The sequence below is a fragment of the Cheilinus undulatus genome, linkage group 13, assembly GCF_018320785.1.
Source record: "Cheilinus undulatus linkage group 13, ASM1832078v1, whole genome shotgun sequence".
Classification (NCBI taxonomy): Eukaryota; Metazoa; Chordata; class Actinopteri; order Labriformes; family Labridae; genus Cheilinus; species Cheilinus undulatus.
In genome coordinates this window covers 10,420,212-10,447,163 of record NC_054877.1, presented here as the reverse complement: position 1 = coordinate 10,447,163, position 26,952 = coordinate 10,420,212, and the positions used below count along the sequence as shown (strand labels likewise).

At 37.8% G+C, this 26,952-nt stretch overlaps 1 protein-coding gene across 2 annotated transcripts in view; it reads left to right on the top strand.

Annotated features, from left to right (window-relative positions):
* tesk2 (testis associated actin remodelling kinase 2) overlaps positions 1–26,952 on the top strand; it is a 71,877-nt gene that overhangs the window by 23,924 nt on the left and 21,001 nt on the right. For both annotated transcript variants that reach the window (XM_041803861.1, XM_041803860.1), the window contains exons 4-5: positions 7,834–7,955; positions 11,128–11,176. In XM_041803861.1, the coding sequence (XP_041659795.1) occupies positions 7,834–7,955; positions 11,128–11,176 (171 nt within the window). The remainder of the gene's footprint in view (positions 1–7,833; positions 7,956–11,127; positions 11,177–26,952) is intronic.

Sequence of the window (26,952 nt, the reverse complement as noted above, 5' to 3'; positions counted from 1 at the left end):
CTTCCTTTGAACTTGAACAGAGCCATTTTTGTGTCTGTATGAATGAGACGGGGGGGGGGGACTCTGAATGAAGATCATCATCTGTTTATAGTTTCTCTGCTATCATGGTGGTAACTTTGCGCTAAGCCTGCACAATATGACAAAAATATGACGTGATGGATCAGTCTGCGATATAAAGTTTGATAAAACAACATATACAAACTCACAGTCTCCGTGTTTATCTCCTTTTCTGCGTGTTCCACACTACCTGTTGGCAGCATGTCCCTCTTTATTATAGATGAAGTGGCACCAAAAATTCAAGAGTAGCTAAAAATAGCTCAAGTTGCATAGTGTTACAGCATTGCAATGATACGCAGGCACATGCTTAGTCTGAAAGCAGACATAAAATAATGTATGTCTCTTAATCATTGCAATGATTTCAGACTTTTGCAACATTTATTCTGAATGCTCAAGTTTCAATAACAATGAATCTGTGACTTATTCCTCAGTCTTTGTGCTTCATATAGATTTCTGTACTGTACTTGCGGCTTTGTCCGTTTACTCTCCTTGTTAATCCCCCTCCTCCTATATAATCCATATTGACCCCACCCATCTTTAAGTTGATTTTCCTTTCTGTCTGTACACTGTGTCATCACTGCACTCTGGCTCTGTTGATGGATGACTGTAAAGGATTAAGGCTACAACTAATGATTATTTTCATTTAGATTAATCTTAAACAAAAACAATTATTTGGTCTTCAAATGTAATAAAAGAGAAGGTTAGAGAAGGTCATCAATGTTATTGTTAAATCTTTTGTGAAGTCTTCACATCGCTTGCTTTAATAAAGTAAAACAAAGTAGAGAGGCACAGGCTCAAATTTGATTGGCTGGTTCAGATTCTCAGTTTTTTCCCTGTTTGACCACCTTACCGTTCTTGGCCACCAGATTTTCTTTCTTAAAAATATCATTGACAGAATGTTGTTTTCAAGCTATACAATCTGCTTTATTTTGATGATCAATATCACTGAAAAGTACAATTTTTTTTTTTTTTTTACCAAAATTTAAAGTAAATTAGAGAGAGCGCACTGTTTAAATTGCCTTAGTTTGGTTCAGTTAAGAACTTTATCGTCCCACAGGAGGGAAATTTGGTTGGTAGATGGTGATACAAGGACAGTCAAGAACACACAACAAGATACATCACAGTTGCAGCTCATAATTAACATCAATTTTAAAAATAATCCTCTGATTCTCATAAAAAGTATAATAATATGCCATAAGAAGACATACAAGGAGAGTATACTCAAGGCTTGTGCAAGTTAAGTGCATTAATTCCAGACGGGACAAAAGAGAATTTGATCTGTTTGTTCTTGATCTAGGGAGCCTGCATCTCTCTCCAGAGGGAAGAGGAATGAATTCCTCCAGGAGATGGTGGTCAGAGCTGGACAAGCTTGACTGTGCTTTCTGCAAAACTTGTCTGTCAGAGATCTTTGTGAGAGATGGTTGCTGAATGCCAATAATCTTGCTGGCCTCTGAGACAATTATTTTGCACAGTAAGGTTCCCATAAAATGAATTGAACAATAATAAGAAAGATAAAAGGCAGATAAAAGATCAGTATAACACCATCAAGGTCTTGTATACATTAAAAATATTCAATCTGCACAGGAAATACAGTCTCTGCAGGCCTTTTTGCAGATTTTGGATGTGTTTAGGTCATGGGTCAGGTTTATATCAATCACTGTCCCCAAGTGTGCAACTATGTGTACCATGTATTGGTTAAGCATCCATATCGTTGGCATCGTCCCTGTCAGTCATCAGCACATTGGTAAATAACAGTGTCCTACCCACACATGTTGAGTGCAAGTGTCAGCAACACAGTTGGTTTAAAATGATTCCTTTTGCATGCGAGCGATGCAGCATAATGTGGCACATCGTTTTTGTCTGGCCACCCCAAACCTGTTTCCTCTTTGTCACTCCTATAGCAATAGATGAGGAGCAATGAAAGAGGTGGATGACAAGGACCCAGGAGTGTCTAACAGGAATACTCCTTTGATTTCCTTTCATTTTCCATTTGCAACAGAGCTCGTAAGCTTCTTTTACGTGTAAAGACAGTTGTGCATTGATAATATCTGCATCTGTTTTTGAAGTGTCTCTGACTTGTGTCAACACAGAGACAAAACAAATCAGCTCAAAGCTGTCAAAGGTTCACACATATGAAGCGCCTCTCTTCAGTTTGTCCACATTAACTGTGGTATCATGCTGTTATAAGGCAAGCCTAAAATTCAGAGTGGAGAGTAAAATTCTTAACTTACACAGTGTGGACGGCAAGAGAGTGTTGGAAGCTATACGTCTGACAGTTGTATGGGACACAATGTTATGTGCCATGAACAGAGATCAGTAGCAGATTTCTATCTGCTGTGTAGTATCGTCATATTGCAGCCATCTTGTTTACCTAACTGCTAAGAGGTTGTACGCTAGGCCTGCACATTGAAAGAAAAATGTTGTGTTGTTGTGTGTGCAGCTCTAATAAATACTTATGCAATGTTTCGAAGGGTTTGCCTGCAGTTTCGGGAATTGAAACCAAGAAAAACACAATATCAGGCACTTTGCATGATTTTTTTTCTTTGGCCATGATATAAAAGATGATCTCAGTATTGTTTGATTTATACTTGTATCATATCAAAGTTAAGAAGTTGGGTTTTGTGACCACCTAACTGAGTAGGATACAAAGGACTCTGTATTTACCATCAAAATGATAACAAGTGGCTGAGATTCTTTACATTTTGAAAGCTTGATTGATAAATTCCTGACATTTTTAACTGAATACAACAAGGATTAAATAATTAGCATGCTACCAGGATAGTTGTACATAAACTTTTTTTATTCTTGTATGATAGGTAGCACTTCAAAAATTGTTTGCAAATTATCCAAGAAACAGCTGTTCCACAACTTTTGCCAAGTTATCCTTTATGTCCAATCATGCTATCTTTTCATTTTTCACAGCACAGCATATAGCAAGTTCCCACTAGCAGTGTGTAATTCTAACTGTGGTTTGAAATAGTCAAGGTGTTGATTTATGTGAGAAGAGTGTTAGCCAAGCTATGATCATAGCTCTAATTCAACAGTATGCAGCTTGGTTTTGCATGCATGTTTGATAGTCCCTAATGATTTCCTGCTCTTCATTGCATGCCCGTACCTCTTGATAAATTCAAAGTGGCTCTTTATGGCAGAAGACTGTTTCTCTATAAAGCCTGGGGTCAATTTAGCCTACCAGATTAAAACCTGCATCAAGGTTTAATTATATTTTTGCTGTCAGGAAGTGAGAAGTGTTGGTTGGTTGATTTGTCTGCAGGAGCTCAGTCACTTGATGTGCTGTCTCTCTGTGGTTTGCTGGTTGATGTTTCCTATATGCATGCACATGAGTGCAGCCAGAAGAGCTTGTATTCTTGGTAGTAATGTGTTTGGTTGTGGTTTTCTGTGAATACCTTGGGTCACCCTGCATTAAAGGCTGTGCAGGACTAGGCCCAATGAAGAGACATGTAACAAAAGGTTTCATGCTTTTTAAAAGTAACAAACATTTATAGATTAATGCATTTGCTTTTGGTGAGTACTTGAGAGTGCACATGAAGTAAGCTCATGGTTGACACCCTTTTGTTTTAGCCAGTTTTATAAAAGTTTTTTTTTTTGATAAAAAAAGTTTGTTGTTCAATGTAATGTGTATACTGATGAGGAAGGAAGCCTGAGATAAACTTCTACAGAATCCCATCAGAGAAAGAAAACCCAGAGAGGGGCAAAAAGCACATTAATGCTGGTAGATGCTCTGCTGTTCCTTTATGGAACAATACAAACCCACCAGTCAAAGGTGTCCTAATCCTGTCATCAGATATTTTGTTCACCTGAGCAGAATATGACTGCTTTTTGACTAACATTACAGCGCCAGAACACTGACTGACAGCTGACAGTGATCGTCATATCATTAAGTTATGTTAATGTTGGGATATTAGCTCTCAGATATAATTGAATGATACAGAATTTCTTGCCCTTCATTTCCCAAACAGCAGCATTATTGTCCCAAACACGTCGGAAATCCATCAAACTGTCCATACTTTTGTAGACTTTCATCCTGATGGCAATGTAAGAGGAAATATTCTCCAATAGGACAGATAAATCAGCATGTAAACATCACTGAAGATAGGCTCTGGGTAAAACTTTTCTGATTTTAGTACCGAATTGTGCCCCAGGTGTGCTATAAGGGTCATAAAGTGATGAATATGTACAGGTTTTTTTTTGGGGGGGGGGGGCTTTTCGTGCCTTTTTTCATTAGATAGAGGAGGGCAGTGGATAGTCTCGGAAACAGGGACGAGAGTGGGGGAGAGACATGCAGCAAAGGGCCTCAGACGGGTTCGAACCTGGGCTGCCCGCGTACATGGTGAGCATCTTAACCACTCGACTACCGGTGCGCCCCGAACATGTACAGTTTAAATGAAAATGAAAATGCTGGTGCTGCAGCTCCACATAGTGGTCAATGTTAGACTGTTCTAAGCTCTTTTGCCCTCCAGTACTCAGCTCCAGTCATGTTTGTGACAGGCCAATATTCATAAACAATACCAACAGCACTATTTATTGGTCAGTTTCTGGAAACCAGACATTGAGGACGTTGACATGTTCATATTAATCCGATAATCTGGAATAATCAGATAATGGTAGTAATATGATTTTACACTTTTACCTGCAAGCTGAACAGCGGCTCAGGGGTTAGCGCTGTTGCTTCACGGCAAGTTCGCTTCCTGGTCAGGGCCTTTCTGTGTGGAATATGCATGTTTTCCTTATGCATGTGTGGGTTCTGTCTGGGTACTCCAGCGTCAAAAATAATCTAGCAACATGCACATACTTTCCAGGGAGCACAGAGCTAGAAACCCCCATATTGATAGAAGCATTTATGACAATGTGTATTGAAAACAATGAAATGATTTCAGAAGCAATTCATCCATAGTCGCATAAATCTGAATATAAGGGTGTAACTAGTTTTATGCTATAAATGAGGTGGCAGGGGTGGAGGAGGTTAAGCTTTGCCAGCAGCAGGGGGGATGCATCGTAATTTATGCAAGCAGGGATTAGTGAGAAGTTCGTCATATTTAAGGGAAGAGCAGGCTACGGGAGCTGGGAGGCAATAATTGGTATAAGCTGGCTATCAGCTGATCACAGCTGGGCATATGACTTCTGTGAACTAATGCTAAGCTTTATCAATATGAGAATGAACTAGGGCAGAATGATTTAAAAATCTGATAATTATTTTGCTTATATTGCAAATTTCATATCAGTTGTTCTTTTAAAGGAAATCATCATTGTTATGTCACTCATTTTGATTAAGAAAAATATGTAAAAACAGAAATTTATGTAAACCATTCTAATAAAAAAATGACGCTTAAATGTTTTCATAATGTGCATAAAATCTCAGCTGCTGCAAAAAATGAATGTATTAAAGTGATGTTTTGATGCATTCCATGCTAAAGAAATATTGCACCTTCTGAGATTTGTAAATTGCAGCAGGCCATATTTCAATTTAATCTAGTTTGTGATTAATTGCCCAGCCCTATTGGTGGCTCTGAATTGGTGAGTGCCTGCTTTTTTGTCTCTACATGTCAGCCTTACGATTGACTGGCGACCAGTCCAGGGTGTACCCCGCCTCTCGGCCAATGACAGCTGAGATTGGCTCTAGCCCCCCGTGACCCTGAATGGGATAAATGGTATAGAAATTAGGGGTGCACCAATTGCAATTTTCTGGCCGATCCCTGATCACCGATCTTTAAAGAGCCTGACCTGCCGATTCGGATTTTGGCCGATACCGATTTTTTTATAACTGACAGCATACACCAATGTTCAAATCTTATTTTATTGAATAACACTGAACAATACCCGTGAAACAATACAAACTTGTTGTTTTAACTGCACATGAGGTAGTTCTCTCAAATATAAATGAAAAGTTTAGAGCATTGCTGTCCAAACTACTAAATTATATCAGCTCCTTTAGTCTTTCATTTTTCACATTTTAGTAGGTAGAGGCGTATGAAACCGATCTTATGCACCGATCTTATTTACAAGGATCGGCGCCGATCTCCTAAAATTAAGGAAATCGGCGCCGATACCGATTTTGGCCAATCGATCGGTGCACCCCTAATAGAAATGGATGGATGGTTGGATGGTTGGACGGATGGACATTTCTGTGCACTTCAGTAATGTGTTGTCTTTGTTAACATGATTCCATCAATAGTTTGATTTCTTTCTTTCCCTATAAGAACATTTCCACCAGTCTGACCCAGCTCCCTGCTGGATCCTTAGTGTTTTCCCCTCTCCACCTATTCTTTAGATGACAGGGAAAACTTCCTGCTGTGAGGGACAAGTGTGAACAAGTAAATCAGGAAAACTTCTGGGGTGGCTGTCCTAATACTTATCCTTATATTTCCAGGGCCTTGTGTATGAAAAGAGCTGTTCGCAATCCTTCTGTTATTTTACATTTCCTTTATATTATGATACAAACCTAAGGATCTCTGCAAGAAATGAAAGCATCAACACCTTTTTAAAAATGGTAAAATGAAATGTGTAAGCATGTAGCCTCTTGAAAACAAAAGTCACAAAGATTTCAAACTTTTCTTGGTAAATGAAACACCAGTTTCAACAAGTATTTATGTATAAAACCCATCCATAAAACACCATAAAGGTTAAAAGAATATCATTTAATAGAACTAGGGATGCTGACATTTAAAGCTGATATCTTGGCTTTAAATCAGCTGTCAGTATTTGCCATATAAACACCTACATTAGTGGAGTTTTAGGCTGGACCAGTAGACCTGCTTCAGCTGATGTTTTTGTCTTCATTCATCATCGTTCCTTACACTTTAAAGCTATTATTTTGTAAATATCGGCATGTCTGCAAAAGCCAATATCAGGCTTCCCTTGTTAGAACTAATGCTGAATATCTAGTATTAAAGACATGCTGGAAATGTCTCAGATATCTATTTGTAGATACCAAAGTTGATGATTCCTGCTCTAGCCTCTGTATATGGGCGCCTGTTCTACCAGCTGAATGCAACCGGTGCCGATACACGGCATGTTTGAAATGCTATAAACGCTCTAACTAAAACAGATTACTGTATAGAAAGCAAGGTGTGTATATCTGATTTTTCATTTACTGATAGTGGCCTTTATTTGATAAAGCACAGCAGATTTCACTGTTTACATGACTACTTAAGTAATCAGGTGACTCCAGAGGTCAGATAATAATCAATGTATCAGCGTGCATGTAAACATACTCGGTGTTGTGCTGTAATGCTATGATCAAAAGTTAGGGAAATATTGGGTCTCACAGGATTGTAGGATTTTGCAACCACATGTTTGCACAGGCTTAACTTCAGCTAGAGGGATTTCTTTGTTGTCTTCATTCACTGACATGCCTGCCGCCCAAGGCATGCTGGGAAACACTCCAGCTAACCACGGATGGATGGGTGTTATACCACCTTTGTGTAACAACTGGATGGAAACTAAAATCCCAATAATACAAAATTGATTTTGAAGCTCTGCATTGACGAATGTACCGAGTCACGGCTTATCAGTCGTGACTGACCTCATTTCAGTTCTCTTTTCTCTGCTGTCTTCCTTTTCTGTTTCCTTTGTTTTCTTGCTGAATGAGCCAGATTTTTTTAAGTATCTCTTATAGAAGAGCAGTGTTTTTATCAGTTCAAGGTCACTGACCCAGGCTGGAATTGAACTGGCTATTTCTCACATCAGTTGAGGGCATACAGGGAGACTTGTCCTTGTCATATATTATATTAAAATCTGATGTCATTTGACGTTTTTCAGGTTCGTCATCGAGCTTCAGACCAAGTCATGGCTCTGAAGATGAACAAGCTGAGCAGCAACAGAGCCAACATGTTGAGAGAAGTTCAACTAATGAACCGGCTTTGTCATCCAAACATACTCAGGTTGGTAACTAAAACCAATCTTTTTCCTTTCAATAAAAGGGATTAAATATGCCCAGTCTTTATAAAGTCTTACATTACAGCTTATTTTTAATTATTATTACAGCATGAGAATATCCACCTTATTCTTCTGATAGATTATCACAGGATCATATAAAATGAATAACTTGTGCATGAGAAACAGAGTGGTGATTTCCTTTTAGCACTCTCAAAGATTTAATAAAAAGACCTATCAGGTATAAGTGCTTCATAATTCAACAGTAATGCCATAAATCACATGATGGGCTAGCTGTCAAACATTCATACCTTTTTAAGGTGCAGGTTTTCAGGTCGCTGGGTAATTGCTAGTTTTAAATTAAGATCAAAATGTTTCTGCACATATGACGTCAAACATTGTATGAGTCATTTCATCTAACACCTGCCACTTTGAGTTAATGACCACTTCTAATACCTCTATCTGCCTCTTCTTCCAACTCTCTCTTCTTTCTTTTGCCCATGAGTCTGTGGTTGTGACCTGTTTACTTTTGGGGTTAGTTAGAAACTGTGTCAAACACAGCCTATTAACTATACAAAACTGCCAGCTCCTGTTAGAGCAGCTGCAGCTGCCCCGAGGCAAAAAAACACAAAAATTGGCCTGTCTGACACAAGAGAGCAGGAGGAGGCTGTAAACACTCGTGTAAATCTTTAGGAAACTATGGTAAAAGGTTGGTCAGACAAAAAAGAGCAGAATGATACTTTGGAAAGGTTTTGTCCTCAACTTTCAGTCTTAAAGTTAGGCTTTCTATTGGTCTATTTATAACACCACACGTTTGTAATGGAGCTGTACAATGTAAGCTGGTTTTATGAGCTAATACGTCACAATAACATAGAGCTGAGACTTTATACAGTGTAGACAGCTTATTAGCATTTTTCCCTTGATACCCAAAGCACAGGCAGTCTAATCTCCAAACAAAATAACCCCAAACTCAAACAAGTCAGAGATGCTGTAAGGCGTATCTTGTTCATTTGTTGAGCCATGAGCTTTTAATTGTTACATGAGGTAAACAAAACACTGCATGTTGTCATCATCTGCATTAAGTCACTGGGCTTTTGGTGTTGTAAGCTTTTAATGTAACTAAGACAATTGTTACAGTAGTATTTAACAGTACAAACTAGCCTTTTGGCAGAAGTAAGAGGGTTTAAACAAATGGTGTACATTTTCAGTTTTTGTTTTCTTGTTTAGTTTTTCTGTTTGTGTTTTTGGACCAATGATAATTCATTAGACAGCTTTAGCACATTCAGAGAAATGAAAATCTTTTATGTCTTTTGGGAGTGTGAATCTCTCTTTCTCAAAATACTTTGATTATAATCTTGATTTACATGCTGTATTTCAATTCACTGATGATTTATTGAAACACAAAACAGTTTGGTTTGATCCAACCTGATCAGTCTGGTTTGATTTGATCTGATACAAACTGATTGTGGCATTAAAATAACTTTTAGCTTTATAAACTTAAAAAAAGACAACATAATTTCAAAATAGATGTCCTTGAGTTTATCTATGAAAGAGAAATCCAAGACATATTTATGTGTTTATAAATGAAGTCTTTATCACACACCTGCCCAGGTGTCTCAATTTGACTGTTAGTTGGGGGGGGCAAACATTCATATGAGTTTAATATAGTTTACATTAACTTTTACCCTCTGTACTTGTAGGTAGCTACAAGTAGCTAAGCTAATCACTACATTGCCGTTATTATCAGCTTCCAATACAACTTAACCCTGCTCATAGTTACCGCCTCGTTCTCCTTAAATGACGCTGATTGGTTCAGATTGGAGCTTTGCAAGGTGGATTTGCCTGATGAAAGGAATAGAATCTGGCCAATCCGTCTGCTTTTAAGTCAGTGTCCCTCGGCCACCACAGTAAAAAATAAATCTGGACTTTGGCTATTAATGATCATTTCCCTGCTGTAGTACTTTCACATACTGAAGTGGCAGGTCTTTCTTGCAATACACTTTTTCTTGTTTTTTTCTCTGTTTTCTCCATTCTGTTACCTTTATTTTTCTTTTATGGCCTCTATAGTGCGTAAAAGAACACCTTTGCCTCATGTCAAGTACTTTTAACTGCCTCTGTTTTTAAGAGCTGCTGTTCAAATAAACCAGCCTCGTCTCACATTTTACAACAGGAAAAGGAAAAGTCTGTCAACAAAATAAACTTTATGGCAATGACAAGTCTGCTCCACGCAACGCTGTGTGTCCTGGAGTAGTAATGTTCATTATTCTGTTGTGATTCTTTCAGATTAAGTCTGTGCTCTCCCTGGGCTCCAGGGTGGGGGAGTTTATGCTCACAGACATGCACAGACATGCATTCATTTCTCTGCAGTTGTGCATGTCTGCATCTGTGTATTTGTTCACCCACATGTGCATGGCATCTTTTACAATGCCATCTTTGTTGAACACGTCTAGAGGATTGTGCGTGTTAACAAGCACACACTAAAGGGGGTCATTGTTCGCTAAAATCCAACAAGAAACCCACAAAGTTGACCTTTTCATTGCTCTCAGAATTACGAGGCCTTCAACGCTGCTGGTGAACAAAGTTGGTTCATATGTTCCTCTGTTGTTTTGCTGAAGGTGAAGGGGTGCATGGTGTTTCCTGGGTTAAGGGCATTTTCCAACTGCTTAGATTCGGATTCTAGATGCTCAAAAAAGCAATCATCAAGCTAAATCAGTTTCTCTGGATGCATAAGGAAGGCACATGAGTGATTGAGCTTCTTCAAAGTTCATGTTTATGTTATCAAGAATGCAGAAATTGATAGGCCAGGTAGAGGAAGAAATGGGTGGAATGCAGGTGAAGCAACTGAGTGCCTATTATCCTTCCGTTAGCAGACGCTCTCACAGCCATCACTTGTCTGGTCTTGCGTGCTGGAATGTTGACCATTTCTTTACTTTTCTTCCTGCTTTCTCTGTTTACTCACAGCAGAGGAAGGTCACGAAGCGTGTCTTGATATGTATGAACCAGTAGTGCGAATGCTTGACCTAAGAGGAACTGAAGATTTTGTGTACTAGACTTTCTCCTTTTTTTGTTAATGTGTCAGCAAAAAACCTCTGATTTGAGGCATTAAAATCAGCACTGAAGAAAAATTCCCATATTGTCCATCAGGTTAAATAACACTTCATTGGTTTGTCTTTTTTGCAGGTTCAAAGGAGTGTGTGTCCATGAGGGCCAGCTACACGCTCTGACAGAGGTAGGAAAAAGCAAATAAAAACATAAATTCACTTCAAGAACAATGAAAGAAATAATAAAGAATTAAGACCACATTTATACAAAGAGTTAGCAGGGATTTATCTCCATCGAAATACCGAATGGTAATCCTCATGCTTTGTGTGAATACATCTCAACGTGTACTAAAAAAAGTTTCATACCAGATAGCTAAGTCTCTATACAGAGATGGTCTGGGAAGCCTTCTTCCAGATTGTATTGGTTGTGTAGACACAGCAATTACTGGCACACAATAAAGATCATCCCATCAACTGATGTGATCATCTGTATTTCACTAGTAAACTAAAATTATGGCTTTATTCATGTCTGTCCAGCCTTTTTGGGAGGGATGAGAATAGCAGCTCTTTTCAGAGCTCAGCACATCATAAGAGCTCATCTTTCAGTTCTCAGCTGCCTCTCTCTTGATTAGGCACCATATTGCCTTTTTGATATCTAAAGTGTTCATAAAATGGAATAAAGAAACTAAATTTAAACAGGAGCTGGATTCCATCCATGAAAAAAGGATCAAGGTCTGAAAACCGGCTCATCTCTGAATGACACATCACGTCATTTCAATCTCACTAGGATCCCGTGAGATTTGTTTGCTAAACATTTTATCACTATGTCCTTTAAAAGCATGTTTATGACAACACAACACGACAACACTGTGGCTCATTCTCCCCCAGTCGTTTGTATCACCAGCGGCTTCGTTGCACACAGCACACAGGGATACCAAACCACAGAAAGAGAGACATGGAAATCAAGTATGAGCTCTTGTTTGCATCAAAGACCAACAAGTAATGTCTGACATCAGACATAGACATGCTAACCTGCAGTCAGTTGGTATCTAAATACCCAAAGTAGATTGTTATAAACTTTTAGTCAAGCAGATTGCAAACGACTGCTTGAGTGCAATGACCAAGAAAAAAATGAAATATTTTTCTAAAAAATTAAGATGATAAAAGATAAAATTGTATTGTATTGTATCTTTTTGCTTTGCATTGCATTCTATCTTGTTATAATCATGCAACAAATCACATTGTATTTCATGTGCCATCATATACAGCCCATAATCTGTATCTCTGCAGCCTGAGAGTACCACTAACAAACAGGAAAACCTTTACAGCCCTTTAACATGCTCACAATCTGACAACAAGCTTTCATATCACACCATATAATATTGTATTGAATCGTTCATATTGTATTATATCTTAATCATTATCTCATCAAAGTTGCACAGTATTGCACCAGGGTTGGACATTAACTGTTTCACCTACCTTCCACTTTGGCTGGTGGATTCAAAAATTTACCAGCCACTCACATTTTGTTACTCAACACTTTATTTTAACAAGCAGCATAATAAGATGAGGTATAATGTGAAAATAAGGAATAAAAGTATGTAGTATAATTGTTTGATATTATAGTATAGTATTCGAATTTTGCTCTTAGTCCGGATCAGTTAGATTAAGCAGTAGTTGCCACACCAATAATCCAAACTGTTGCTCGTTTTAAACCTTGTTCAGACCGGTTTATCCTTAACTTATCTGTGCAATGGTTTGCTGCTGGACATATGAGGGTACTGTAAGTTCATGTGGCTTTTTACTGCATTATGACGTCAGACTAAAGAAAATTAAATATTTTGCTCATAATTCCTGCAATCTCATATGGGAATTCAGGCCTTATTTAACTATCTTAACTTAAGACAAGTGAAGTGTCAGTTTAAAGACACTTTTAGGAGGTAGACCAGTTGCCGCTTTACTCATATTATACTGAGTCAAACCATTCCAGTTCACAGCCGACTGTAAACATTTGACAGCAGCTCCTGCATGGGGAGGAAGAGTTGAGGCTCTTCTGTCAATTAGTGATGAGGTTTGCTCAGTTCTGAGCATAAAGTTGGTAAAAACAAGCAGAAGGCAGGACTAAATGTATGCTCTTAACTGTGACAAAATCATTCAGTTATGTTGCTTTTATTTACCAGCCCCAGTGACCAGTAGCCTGAGAAAATTCACCAGCCACTGCTCAGAAATACCTGCATCCTATGGAACCACATCGTACTGCTTCATATCTCAGTGCGCTGCATGGCATGGTATTGTTTTGTTTTGTGTTACATCGCATGGCATCAGATTGGAGGCTGAGATGCTGTATAATACTCAGCCCTAAATTATATTATCACCTCTGCTTTCTTGGATTATTATGAATTCATGAGGAAACAGTGCTACACATGTTGTGTAAAACATGGTAGAAAGACAAAGGAACCTTAATGAAAAGGTTAATGTGTTCACCTCAACACTTCCTCGTTGTTAATGCTTGTTAAATCATCAGCCAAAATGAAAAATGTAAGTGCACTCTGCAGATTTTCCACTAACAGCATGCAGATCATATACCTACTACAGATAAAGCAGACTGATACTTCTCAGAGTGGTGTGTCTTGATTCCAGCTCTTCTTGTGTCTACATGTGAAGAGAGGGACTCATGTGTTCTCATGTGTTTGCATACAGCTTGTTCTTACTGTGCCGCTCAGGTGAACATCACGTCACCCCTGAACCCAAAACAGAACCTTCAGTAGTCTCTAATTGTGGACAAACCAAGGGAACTGAATGTCCTAACACTATGACTGTGTGTGTGTGTGTGTGTGTGTGTGTGTGTGTGTATGAGAGAGAGGAGGGAGAATTTGATACAGGCTGCTAATAAAACCCTCCAGAGATGCTTAATGATAGGACACACACCATTAGGGTTGCAGTGAGCCATATTTTCTGGCTGCACAAAGCCTATATTTAACCTGAGTGTGTTCTTCTGCGTGTATGTGTGTGTGCTCTGGAGAGAGGCAGGCAGATAAGATTGCATTAGTGGTAATCATTAATTTGTCATGGAAAACAGTTGATAAGCTGCTGGTGTAATCACCCTCTTAATAAAAAGGCCAGTCATAAAAGAGCAGGCGTGATTCTCTAAAATAGGACTGAATTAACATGAAACCAGAAGAAATGAATCAGTAAGGGAACTCCGAAAGTCAGCCTGCTACTGCACATAGCACATGGCACTTTATGTTATTTAACACCTCTCAGTAATTACTATAAGAGCCTGGTGGTTTGCTTTAATGGAAATCTGTTTTTTTCTGTTATTCTGTTTTCAATTTGTGCATGTTGGATCATGTTTGCACTAGCCCCAAAGATGAATTCCTCTCTTTGTATGCAAAATTTAAGTATTTTCTATTGTTTTAATTTCTAAAACCTACAACTGATGTAGTGTGTATGCCAAAAAGGAATTTAGTCTTTTCTTTGCCTTTTTATGCTGAAAATGAAGCAGAAGCAGATGAAATTTAACAAATAGAAAAGAGGAGAGTCAAGTCTAAGTCTACGCACTAAATATTTTCTTATTAAAACAACTTCTGAAGTCACATTCTGAACTGTCAGACTGTTAATCAGGCAACTTTTAGACAATTTTAGGGCATGTTTAAAAAAATAGTTCCGACTTCCTTGAATATCAAGTCATTTAAATGCAGACAAAATAATGATAAGATAATGGAGACAAACTTTAGCTGCAGATAAGGGTGGTTGATATAGAAAAAATATATCATGATTCTAATAAAGCTGGATCACAGTCTTGATTTTATCCCATTTTTTAATTTTGATTCTAAAGGCTAATTGTAAGAGATGATAAAACTGTTTAACTCAGTGTTGATGCTTGAAGCAGGAGCAGAAAGGGAGGGGAGCAAGAAAATTTGCATTAACGAAACCTTGTGTTTACTAATAACAGAGGGTTGAACTAGATAGAAATAGAGATAGAGATGATAATTTTTTATTTTCTAGATGTATGATATAATTATGGGATCACTGGTGCCAAATATTTGTATTTTATTAAAAAAAAAGCAGACTACTTTAAGTACATTTTCCTGCCAAATTGTCTTACCACATTATTTTGACATATGGCACTTATGACATGCAAGACTGGAAAGTAAATCAAATTGAATACTGTAAGCCCCAAACATGAATTTCCCTGTATCCTGATCTATTTAATGTATTTTCTGCACCACTTTGAAATTATTATTATTTCTGATTATTTCTGTGACGCATGTTAATGCAGAGAAGTAGTGACCTTTTTTATTTTTAATGCAATCTTGATTTTTATTCATAAAGAGGTTGTGAAGTGTTTTATTAACAGACATGGAGCAGTGATGTTCGTGTCGCACTCACACCTGTCTGCCACACGCTGAACCAGGGTGCCAGTGTCCTGTTGCCAAAACAGAGCTGAGGTACAGAGAGAGATGATCTTTTCTGATTGTTTCACAGCTGTAACGTTCTAATGAAGTTAGAAAAACATCATCATCTCTGCACAGACATGAAGGAAGATTCTGGATGTTTTTGTCTGATGCCTCTGTCTGCCCTCTTTCACAGTCTTACTCGTACCAACTGTTTAATTCATATGTTGGTAAATATGTTTTATTAAACCCCTTTTGCATCTCATAAATATGCACGCAGTAACATTAGTTCCTGTTACAGACATATAGATAGAAAGAGAGAGAGACAGCGGTGTCTCCTGGTCCCTATTAGTCTCTCTTTACACCTCAACCTGTGGACTGATGACAGCCTCACAGCTGTGCACAAACACTGACATCCATAAATTAACCTAAAAAAGAAAAAAATAGAAATCACAGACGGAGAGCAGAATCAGGATATAGTTCTTTTGGTTTATTAATGATAATTCAGAGGCAATATTTGATTCTGGATAGGCTCCACACATTTTGTTCTGGGAAACTGTTTTTATTTATTTATATTTCTATAAATAGTATGCCAGAGTTTGTTTACTATTTAATTATTATTTCTTATTTGCAGTTAAAAAATAAATAAATAAATTTGCTAGTTTTGATGACCAAGCTGTCATGACTGTTGCCATGGTGATTAAACAGGTATAGCTATCATCTCTTTTTGACTAGTTTTTCATCAAAATTTAAAGTTCTGGTATGGTGACAACTCTGGTTAAAGCTAAAGCTATCAGCTACACTCAGATTAAGTCGTGCCAATCTAGAGATGGAAATAAAGCTTGTTGGATTGTGAAGATTCAAGGTTCAAGGTTGCCTCTATTATCCCTGTCAAGGACAAATAGTTTAGCTGTCAGTAGTAAAACATCAAACTATCAGGCCAACAATGTAATACATGGAAATACTAGACTATGTGAATCCCCAGTGCTCAACAAAGTGAAATAAAAATGCTCTAAATATTTACTAAGGAGAAACTTGTTAACTGTGTGAAAGATGAATAAATGCAGATAGACACATGCAAGTTAGAGCCTGTAAACAATCGTTGATAATTATTTATCCATGACACTTTATATATGTGTTATTAAACAGGTTTGAACAATGCTACATAGTGGGGATGCAGAATATTATCGGTATGATATTTGTGATGGCTGATGTGAGGTTAAGAATTAAATTATCAGTATTGGCAGAAATAAAATTTCTTCCCAATTGATATTTTGGTCTATAAACATTTGTTCATATCAGCTGTTAATATTATCTGTGTGAACAAATAAGTTTTAGACTGGACCACCAGACCTTTATCCTTAAATTTTATTTTAAGGACTGAAATCTGATGATTTGTTCATCCTCAGACTTTAACCTCCTGAGTCCCTGCAAGCTTGTATGTTTACATTACATTCTAACTTACATTCAATTTTTTTTGTATTTTCATGGAAATTTTTGTATATCTTTGTATATTATCTCATTGGAAATTTTTTGAGTGTTTTCATGGGAATATTGGGATTTTTTTGGATGTTTTGGGGAGTTTGTTTGGGAAATTTTCTTTAATTTCCTGTAAATTTCTTTTTTTTTTATTTTGGAATTTAATTCAATTTTTGGGGGGCAGAATTCGCTTCAAAATTTTGGGAGTGTTCTCACAAAAATTTGGAAAATCATTTTCTTAAATTTTGGGAATAGGAAGGAGGGTTTAATTTGAAATCTGTACAATTTTACAGAATTTTTCAGGGAAAGTCTCATGTAATCTTGGGGAATATATTTTAATGTTTAAGGGAATTTGCTTGGAGATTTTTTTTTTTTTTTTACATGGATTTACATGGAATTTTTGGGAAAAAATTAAAATAAAATTCAGGCTCTGTGACAAAGTTTTAATGAAACATTTGAGGAATATTTGAAGTAATTTTGGGGTATTTTTTTGGGAAACTTAAAAAAAAATGTTAAAAAAATTTTCACAAAAATGTAGGCAGTTTCTTTGAAATTTTAGGTATTTTGTGTTGATATTGGACATAATTTTTGGTCCAAATTAATTTCTGTTCCAAGACAAAGCTGAAGCTTTAAACTTATCAGGCCTTAATTATCCTGAATAATCTGGTAAACTTAAAATACGCTCCATACAAAAGCTCAGGTCTCAGGAGATTAAATTGTGTTTTAAGGACTGAAGTTTTCGGTCTAAACGACATACAAATATTGGTATGGGCTGAAATTATTCTGGCAAAAATCCATTATTGTGCATCCCTACTACATAGCACATTCTTTTAAACAATGCAGCCTTAACATGCACTCATGCACATGCACAAACGCTCATGGTCAACTGACCCTGTAACTTAAGATGCATGCTCATAAACACTCTATTTGAATACACAGTCTGTGGGTAAATTTATGTAAATGTGGGCACAAAGGACAAAACACACGATTCACCCCACTGTGAAGAAAGCATACTCTGTTGGAGATGCTTCCAGGCACACATGTAACTGATTACACTGCTGCAGTCAATGTCCTTATTGTTGCTTTTATAAATACTTCTCTGCCGTGGCTAAAAAGAATCATCTTGATATGTCAAATCTACTTCCTGTGCTGTTTCAAAGTGAGTCCTTGTGCTGTAAGACAAACGTAGCAATAAAGATACACCAACGCTGCGGTGGGTCTTTTTTCCTGCTGTAAGGCAAACAGATCCTGTCGTGTTGTGTCAGGTCCAAGCTGGCTGCTGTGACCCCGGGAGCAGACTCGTGCTGTTTTGTTACCTGACCCCCACTATGAGACCGTGCTCAGAGGAAATGGAGAATTAAGTTACTGCGTGGCCCCAAGCTACCTCCAGAAACACAGTCTGTCCCTTGCATGGACACGTGCAAATCCACAAACAACTGCAAAAAAAAAGAAGACTCTTTAAGCACTATATACACTGTGAACATATCATAGGTGTATATAAACCTGACACTGATGTTAGTGAGATTTCAGGGATGGGATCTGGGAGACTTACTGTTGATAAGGTCGTGTCTAACAAAATCCTTTGTACATTTTTACTGACAACAATTGTGATAAAATGCTGTAGAAAACCTCATGCTACTTGTATGAGCTAGCATATGGAAGAACATGACTTTGCTACAGTTGCTACTGTCTTAGTACATAAGCTGTATTCACACATGTATAAAATGACTGAAAACTTCCAAAACCTCATGGATATAATATATTGAAGGGACTTACTTGTTATTTTACAGCATTATGTTAGCATTTCATCATTCTAGCATGGATGACGTTTGAGCCATGTCTGCAGTTTGATGTTTTGGTAAAAGCAAGGATGGCAAAAGTAAAGCAGACTGCACATGTCAGGAGGAGGGGGTGGGGAATGTCTGGTGAAGAAAAAGATTTTTGAAATGCTGTTGTTGCATCCTGAGAAACGATGTGCAGTTCTCTAACGTGCCTTTAATGTGAGCCACTGTAGCTAGCTCCTGATTGAGTACCAGTTTCTTCTCCTTCATCCTTTGTTGTTATTTAATTCAAATATAAAAAGCCAAACTGTTGCCAAATGAAGAGCTGAACATCCAGCTCCACTGAGCTGAAGCAGATGATCTGGATCTCTTAAAGGAGATGGATTTCCTGTCATAACGAGTGAGACTGGTGTTGAAACATGGGTAAGATCAGAGTTTAATTAACTTAAACATGGCAAAATTGTACTGAACCAAGGCGGACTGATTTGTGGAAACTGACCATACACAAGCAGCTCATCGTTCGGGGCATTTGCCAGTGTTGTCACCTGCTCCCGCTGCAAGAGAGGCAGGGCAGCGCAACCTGCTGCCCTTTTACCTCCCTCTCCTCATATCCCCGTACTGTTTTGAAAAGGCTCCCGGATGCAAAAAGAATAATAAATCTGGGAATTTTTCTGTTTATTGATGAACCGAACCTGTCCTGAACTGTGACCAGAAAACCGAGGTACAAACCGAACCGTGACCTCTGTGAACCCTTTCACCTCTACTCATCAGGCATTAGACAGAGGCTTGTTTTAATTTCTGCCTGCCTTCTCTGTTACTTACTAGAAAAGCAAAAACATCTTTTCCATCATTGGAAACTTTCAGTGTGTCTCTTTGTCTTCGTTTTAATAAAGAAGCAGCCATTGCATATACCAGCCCACTCTACAACGTCTACCCCCCAGTAACCTGGCAAACTCATGCCAAAGCAGGCTGGCAGAAGCGCCGAAACACCTCCGCCAAGATAAGCCTTCAGTGTTGCTCTTTGCTCTTTATTTTATTAAAAAATGTGGTCCATTTCTGGTAAAACTGCCGCAATACTGTGTCCACATACAAGCTATTGCTACACTGGTGGCAGCCATTGCTATCTGCTTCTTCTGCAACTTAACCCGCCCGTAGCTACTGTCTCGTCCTCCTTAAATGACGCTGATTGGTCAGAACCGTTTTCGGACTGGCTTAAACATCGTAGATTTGCTTTGGAGATGGATTGCCTGATGATGGGCATGGAGTTGGGCAAATACGTCTGCTTTGCAAGGTGTTTTCACCCAGACTTTTCCCAGAAATCCCCTTTTTAAATTTCCATGTGAAGTCAGATAATATGTACAATAGACGCACATATGAGAGTCTGTTTAAACAGGAGAAGTGCAGGAAATTAACTTAAAGTCCCCAAAATGATCTGAGCTACATCTTAATTGTCATGCTTTTTCCTTTTGGTTTTGATACAGTCACAAATGATGCACAAACGTGCATATGGGTAATTTCTGGCAACTTTAATGCACTTCACAGGAAGTTCTAATCTGGACTAATAGCGAGCCATGACCCATGCCAGGATTATACCACCGTTTGAAGCCGCTTCCTGCTGCAAACAAGGATTCTTTTGTTTGAATTCTTCCAGGTTTTTTAACCTGAAGCAAAGACAGTGCAGCAGAGTAATTTTCCCACCATATGGTTTTCATTTCCTCAGCACTCCAGGTAATACGTGATCACAGTGAGGCACATACAAGCTCAAACATGCGCTGTGTGGAGTAATTAGTGCAGTATATCAGTAACCCAACAAATAGGATCAAGCAAATTCCAGGGGAAATATCCTGCCTGAGTAAGAGGCTTTTTGTGGAATGCAACTTTACTTTGACTTAGTCTTAGTTGACATGGCAGGTGCACACTTATGCCTAACCATGTGATTTATATTTTTGACCAGACATCCTAAACACTGGCTGCATGTTCAGTCAGTGTGATGGTAGTGAATGGCTGCTGTCTTGATCATAAATTAAATGATGAATAAGGGAAGATAGATTAGTCTGAGTTTTAGTTACCTCCAGGAGAATTTCCCTGTGTTTCCCTCTCCCCTCTCAGCAGACAACAGATGTTGAACTGCGGCTACTGAGGAATTTGTTGTATAAATACTTTAATCCTCTGATGTCTTGAAGTGGGGTATGTGTGTGTGTATGTGAGCATTCGATGAAATAAGAAGCTCAGCCTTTTTTGGGGCCAGTGGGGTGGTTAAGCAAAGCCTTATCTCGTTACTCATGAATCCTGAGGCCTTTTAGGTATTTAAAAATTAGAGCAATAGAGCGATGTAGCAGAAATTCTGTCTTTTAATGAACAGTTGAGCTTAACTACTGTAGGATATTAAATTCAGAATTTTAGATTTGCTGTGTTCACAAAAAATTTCCAGATATTTTTAGAATATTTTAAATAAATGTTATCCTTTATATTTTCAAATGGCATACAGTTTATATGATTAGATATCCATCATGAAGAAATAGTTCAGCAAAACTGCAGAAGACCTTCATGTTGTGTGATAAAGATTTAACATTCTGCCCAACAGCTGATTGCCATAAAATCCACACTTTTTAATTTCATCTAAAATGTTGGCCGTGGTACCGTTAGTATGTCCAGCTGCTCCTTTCACATGCTGCATGAGACCCAACATGATTGAAAACTCCCTCCATTCAATGTTGCAACGAGCCACTTCACTTCTGAGAATGAGCTGTAATAAATAATTACACACAGTACCAGACCGGCAGGATTTTGCAACACTTTTTAACGGCTTTTCTTGCTTGTTAAGCCACAATCATGCATGATAAGCAAGAAGTAGACTGTTATTGTTGACTGGAAACACTCTTTCACTTTTAGCTAAGGATGTTCAGAAGCGTCTATTTCCGTATTTGGCTAAACACATTTAAATTTCATTTAACTGACTAGTCTAAAGAGGAGAAATCCAGGGTCAAATTCCTAACAGGGTCATTGTGTTAGTGGGTGTGTGTGCATGGCTAACGTTAGCAGCTAGCTCCGCCAGCTTTTGTTCCTCTTTGCAGATTAACATCATGCTTTGATACGTGGTCTCTTTTTACATCGGTTGAGTAGTTATACATGAGTTCAACCCTCGACAGCCTACATACCACTTTATTCCCATTTTCTACTTCAAAAACTGTCATACTGTGCTGTTCCTACTAAGCGCTAACCGCTAAGCCAAGGCTTCTCATATTTACGTCCAGTGAAGTGCTTTGGGAAAGCTCATACAGGAAGGCAGCATCCATTAACCGAAGCTACAGCGGCCTCTGGTGGCGGGAGGTTCATTACAGTTTAAAAGGGCATTATAGACCAGGATTTCAAGCCTGTGTTTATAAAAAATGAACGGTAATTATTGCGACCAACTTGTAAATTTCCATCTGCTAATTTAATCAACGTTTATCGGTTTAACCGTGTGGGTCCCTGCTTTTAACAGGCTGTGGTCTATATGCCAGGGCTGCTTGTATTCTTCATTTTCAGTGATGTTTTTCCAAGACTTCACATCCTACATTTATAAATGTCAGCTGGGGAGTGGTTCTGAGCTGAAGGCATTATTATGAGGAATAGGTATTACTGTATACTGATATTGATAATAGGACTGTGCAATTAATCGAAAATTAGATTAAATCACAATACGACCTGCTGCAATTTACAAATTGTAGAAGATGCATTATTTCTCTAACTTACAATGTGTTAAAATACACACACCCCCCCCAGAGTTTTTTTTTTTACTTTAAAAATTGTCAATGTACATAAACTAAAACTTTGAATTATTGAGATTATAAAGCTGAAAATCCAATCACATTGTTGTCAAAATGTAAGACTTTTTAAACTCGGAAATTGCACGTTTGTTTTGTAAATTTCCATCTTTTTAAACTTTAAAATTCTCAGTTTGTTTTTTTGTAAATAAACACATTTATAATTTCAATTTTTTTCCTGAAATTGTCTACTTTTTGCTCAAAAACAAACAGATACTCTTAATTTTTTAATCTTTTAGGTTTGCCCTAACACCTTACGTTTCCAGTCTTATTTTTTAAAAATAAATGTACATCTTATTTTGACAACATCAGAGCAGACAAGGTCCCGCAACCCCACTCAGATCTTTGGTGACCCCTAGGAGGACCTGAACCCCAGGTTGGGATCCAGTGCCCTAGGCTGAACGTCCCTTACTCTGCTGTAAAGGTGATGACTATTATTTTTCCCACAGATTATATTCCCATATCCCTGGTTATATGAAAGGAGATCCAGAGCACAATCGGGTTGTGTCAATCCACCTCCCTACCTGATGGTGCCCTCAGGCAGGCTTAGTCGCCTTTACACGCCTTACTTCAGCCTCAGTTTTTGGCCCAAACATGCCTAAAAGTTCTGCACAGTGCTGTATTTTTTAAAGGAAAGCAGCTTGTCAAGTTAATTAAGCTTTGTCATTAACTTGTCTTACTCAAGTTACATCTATAAAAGACTCATTCATGCAGACCTTCACGTAAGTCATAGAAGTATGTCTAGACTGGCTGAAAAACAACTTTTATTTGTAAAAAGCCAAGTCAAACATTTGGTTGACACCTCCTCCCACTTCATCAGCCCCTCTTTGGCCCACTTCTGCTCCTGTCAGTCACACCACGACTAAACCAGACCATCCATTATCTTATCTCAGGACTATCTAGTTAACCACTTCTGTTCTTATGGTGTGACTTGGGATTAGAGTGTCTGTATGTTTGCATGCAAGCAGCGAGGTCAGACAGGTTCTTCTGGATCACAGCTGAAGATTGAGCGAAAACCCCCCCAGATACTTTTAAACCCTCTGAGCTGATTCGTCCTCTCCGCTGCCCACACGATGGTCAGAGGATTCAGGCACACAGAGAGAACTAGCAGCTCTTTCAGACGGATTTTATTCAGACAGTTGGTCGATACACCAGCCAGCCCCGGGGCCGCCAGGCGGGCCGTCTGTGAGCCAAACAACACAGCAATCGTTCTCACTGTGAGCCAGCTGGATAGGCAGTTGGTTTTTATAATGTAATCTGTACATCTATGTTGTTTAAGCCTGAATATTATACTGGCATAGGGAGGAAGCACACCAGTTAAACAATCAAATTTTAAGTCTGTGGATTTATCACTCATTCACACCCAAACACCTCACATCCAAATCCTGTGAAATATTGTTTTTACACCCTCAGCTTACTTACACAGCAACTGAAATCATGAACATTTGGCTAGCCAGAGCTCAGATTCCTGGATGAGGAATAAGGTATTGTCTCTTTTTGTATCATTTTTATTGACTTACTTTAGGAGACAACATGTAGACCAGACTAAATCCATAATGCAGCCTGAGGATGCTCACATCTAGACTCACAGACACCCACACACATCTACACAGGAGGAGGGGGTTGTTGCAGTGACAGAGTTATAAACCTTATGATTCTAGTAGAGATGTTTTCAACTCTAAATACCATTTTACCAAAAAAATAAAATCTCCACTATTTTAACAATTGGTGGTATCAAAAAGTACAGAAACGTAATGATCTGAAGTCATATTTTTGACCCAAAGAGAGAGAGAGAGAAGGGAAGTGCTGTTAATTTTATCCCTATTTCTGTGCGTTTTCTCAGAGCTCACAGATACAGAACGATGTTGCAATACCACGAGTAACCTTGGGGGTAGTGTTGAGCAGTGTAGCCAACAGCCCAAGCTAGAGCAACAAAACCCGGACGAAAAATAATTGTAAAAAATTATGTACGTTTACCTGAACTTGCTGAGGAAAAATGGCCAAATCTAGAGTGAGTTGTGAGAAACTACAAACATGATGTGATGTTAGCTCACCTAACAGAGACAGACGACTACAGCAGAACTGTTGTGCAGAGAATTGATGGAACAGCAATGAAGGAGTAGAGGTCAGTGCGAGGCAGCAACTGGAGGCCCAGATGCCACATCAGGCCCCCCATGGCTTCCCATCCGGCCCTCGGAGGATAATTATACTCTGAAAATTTGAGTAGGGAAAAATATGGCATAGTGTTGTTTAACTTTTTTTCTCAAAGTTTAGGTAAAACCTTCAGCTTTGTGACTTTTCAAACAAGAAGCAAATTATTAGGTATTGCATTTCTGTAATTTAGCAAATTTAAAAAAATACTTCAAATACTGTATGTGTATTTGACCAATCACGCCACAGCTTATCAGCATCAAACTCAGTGATAGACATCAAGAGGGCTCCAGAAATATGTAGCTAAAACATCTCAATCGCCCCCTTGTGGCTGGTTTCAGTACAGGTGATGAGTATGTAAGAGGTGATTAGTTTATTGCCTCACTGTTAAAAGCTTAAACTTCCATTCATTTTTAAAAGAAATCATATTTTTACAAGAATATGTTAACTTGACCAAAACATTTTTATAGATAGATTTTAGTTTAGGTTATTTTAATGTTCAGCCTGCACAGCGTCTGTCAAGAAAAAGCTGACCCTTGTGTGAATGTAGTTGATGACCCCTCTACAGGATTCATTTTTAATGTCCACCTGAATAAACAGACATGGAGTATGTGTTTATTGATGGTTGTGTCTTTAAAAAATGCACAGGTCTTTTTTTAATAGTTTTTATAGCAAAATGAGCCTTGAATTGCTCAAATTCATTGGCAACATTTTGGAAAAGTTGGAGGAGCTAACAAAGAGCCTCACTCTTCAGAATGTTGCCAATCAGGCTGAGAGATTTTAAAATATAACCTGATTAAGATTTTTTCCCCTCTTGCATATTAAATCGCAATTTAAATTGCAATTATCGTTAAATTATTTTGTAATGTATTTCTCAACAAGTATGCAATAAATCGCTCTATATTATAACAAACTCAATATTTATAAAGATAAAAGTACAGCCAAACAATTCTGAAAAAATATCTAATTGTGGTTATTTTTTGTCATTGTGAATTTGATATGATTTATTGTATTGAAGGTAGTGATGATTTTATGTCTCTAATTTTTGATAGACAAACACAAAATAAGAAAAGGTTTTCCTTTTTTACAAACCATTCTAGAAAAACACGACACTTGAATGTTTGCATGATGTATAAAGCAGAACATCTGTGCCTTCAAAAATGTACTAAACTGATATTTTCAAACAGATTGTAGGTCAAACAAATACTACACCTTCTACAATTTGAGTATTGCAATAGGACATTTTCGATTTAATCTAAATTGGATTAATTGCCCAGCCCTAGTTGCACTTTAGACAGTGTGCAGGACTTTACCTGTAATTTTTGATAATGAAATACAACAAATACCCCGTTAGTGGATGCATACAGACTTTATTTTTGTTGCTGTGGGATTAAACAGGTACCAATATTAATTCTTTTACTAATGATATAAAGCTTCCTTAAGTACATAGACTGAAATAAATTGATTTTTAAAATGATAATTTCCATTTATAGATTTTATATTTTAAATAGATTATTTTGTGGTCAGTAACCTTATTACTGGTAGTGGTTCTTAGAGTAAACATTCTTTTTACTGAGCATTGGTCTGGCATCTATTTTATTTTTCTTTTCAAATCAACAACATTGGTGCTCAACAGTGCTGTCTTACCCTATATCATTTTTTGTAAGTATATCAGAAGATAGAAAACTTGTTATATTGCCCAGACTTAGTCCTACTAGCTTGGCTGCTGTAACGATAGTAAGTAAAGCCAAATCAATAAGAAAGCGAAACATGAAACCAACATATAAATAAAACTATAAAAAAGTCCAGATATTAAACTCTTGTTGTTTTAATTTCTTTGTGAAACCAGTTTGTGCAACCAGTTTGTAGGCTCTTTCCCAGTGTCATTAGAAGGTGTGATATTTGTACCCATGTGCTGTTTCACCTTCACTATAAATGTTGAAGAGGTGTAATGGGGGAAAATGTTCCTCCTCTCTGTTTGATTTCAGAAGTGATTGAATTAACAGGCAGAAACACCGAATATCATGATATTACAGAATCTATGTGATTGTCCTTTATGCTCCGTCATGGACATACACTGTAAAAACACTCTTAAGCATGGTTACGTTTGTGTGTTTCATTTTTTGAGAATTATGTTTTTGTTATACCCCCGTCCATCAAAAGAGCTGTTTCAGTGTTAAGGGAGAGCTAAGCAATCTTCTGAGAGAATCTCACATCCTATTCACACTATTTCCTGATTTTACCTGGATGAGGTGCATGTGCAAATATAAACAGCTGAAGTTTTTTCACTTAGACTTTACCCTGAATTTTCTTTTGTTAGTCTCCTAGTATTTTCCCCACCCCCAACCCT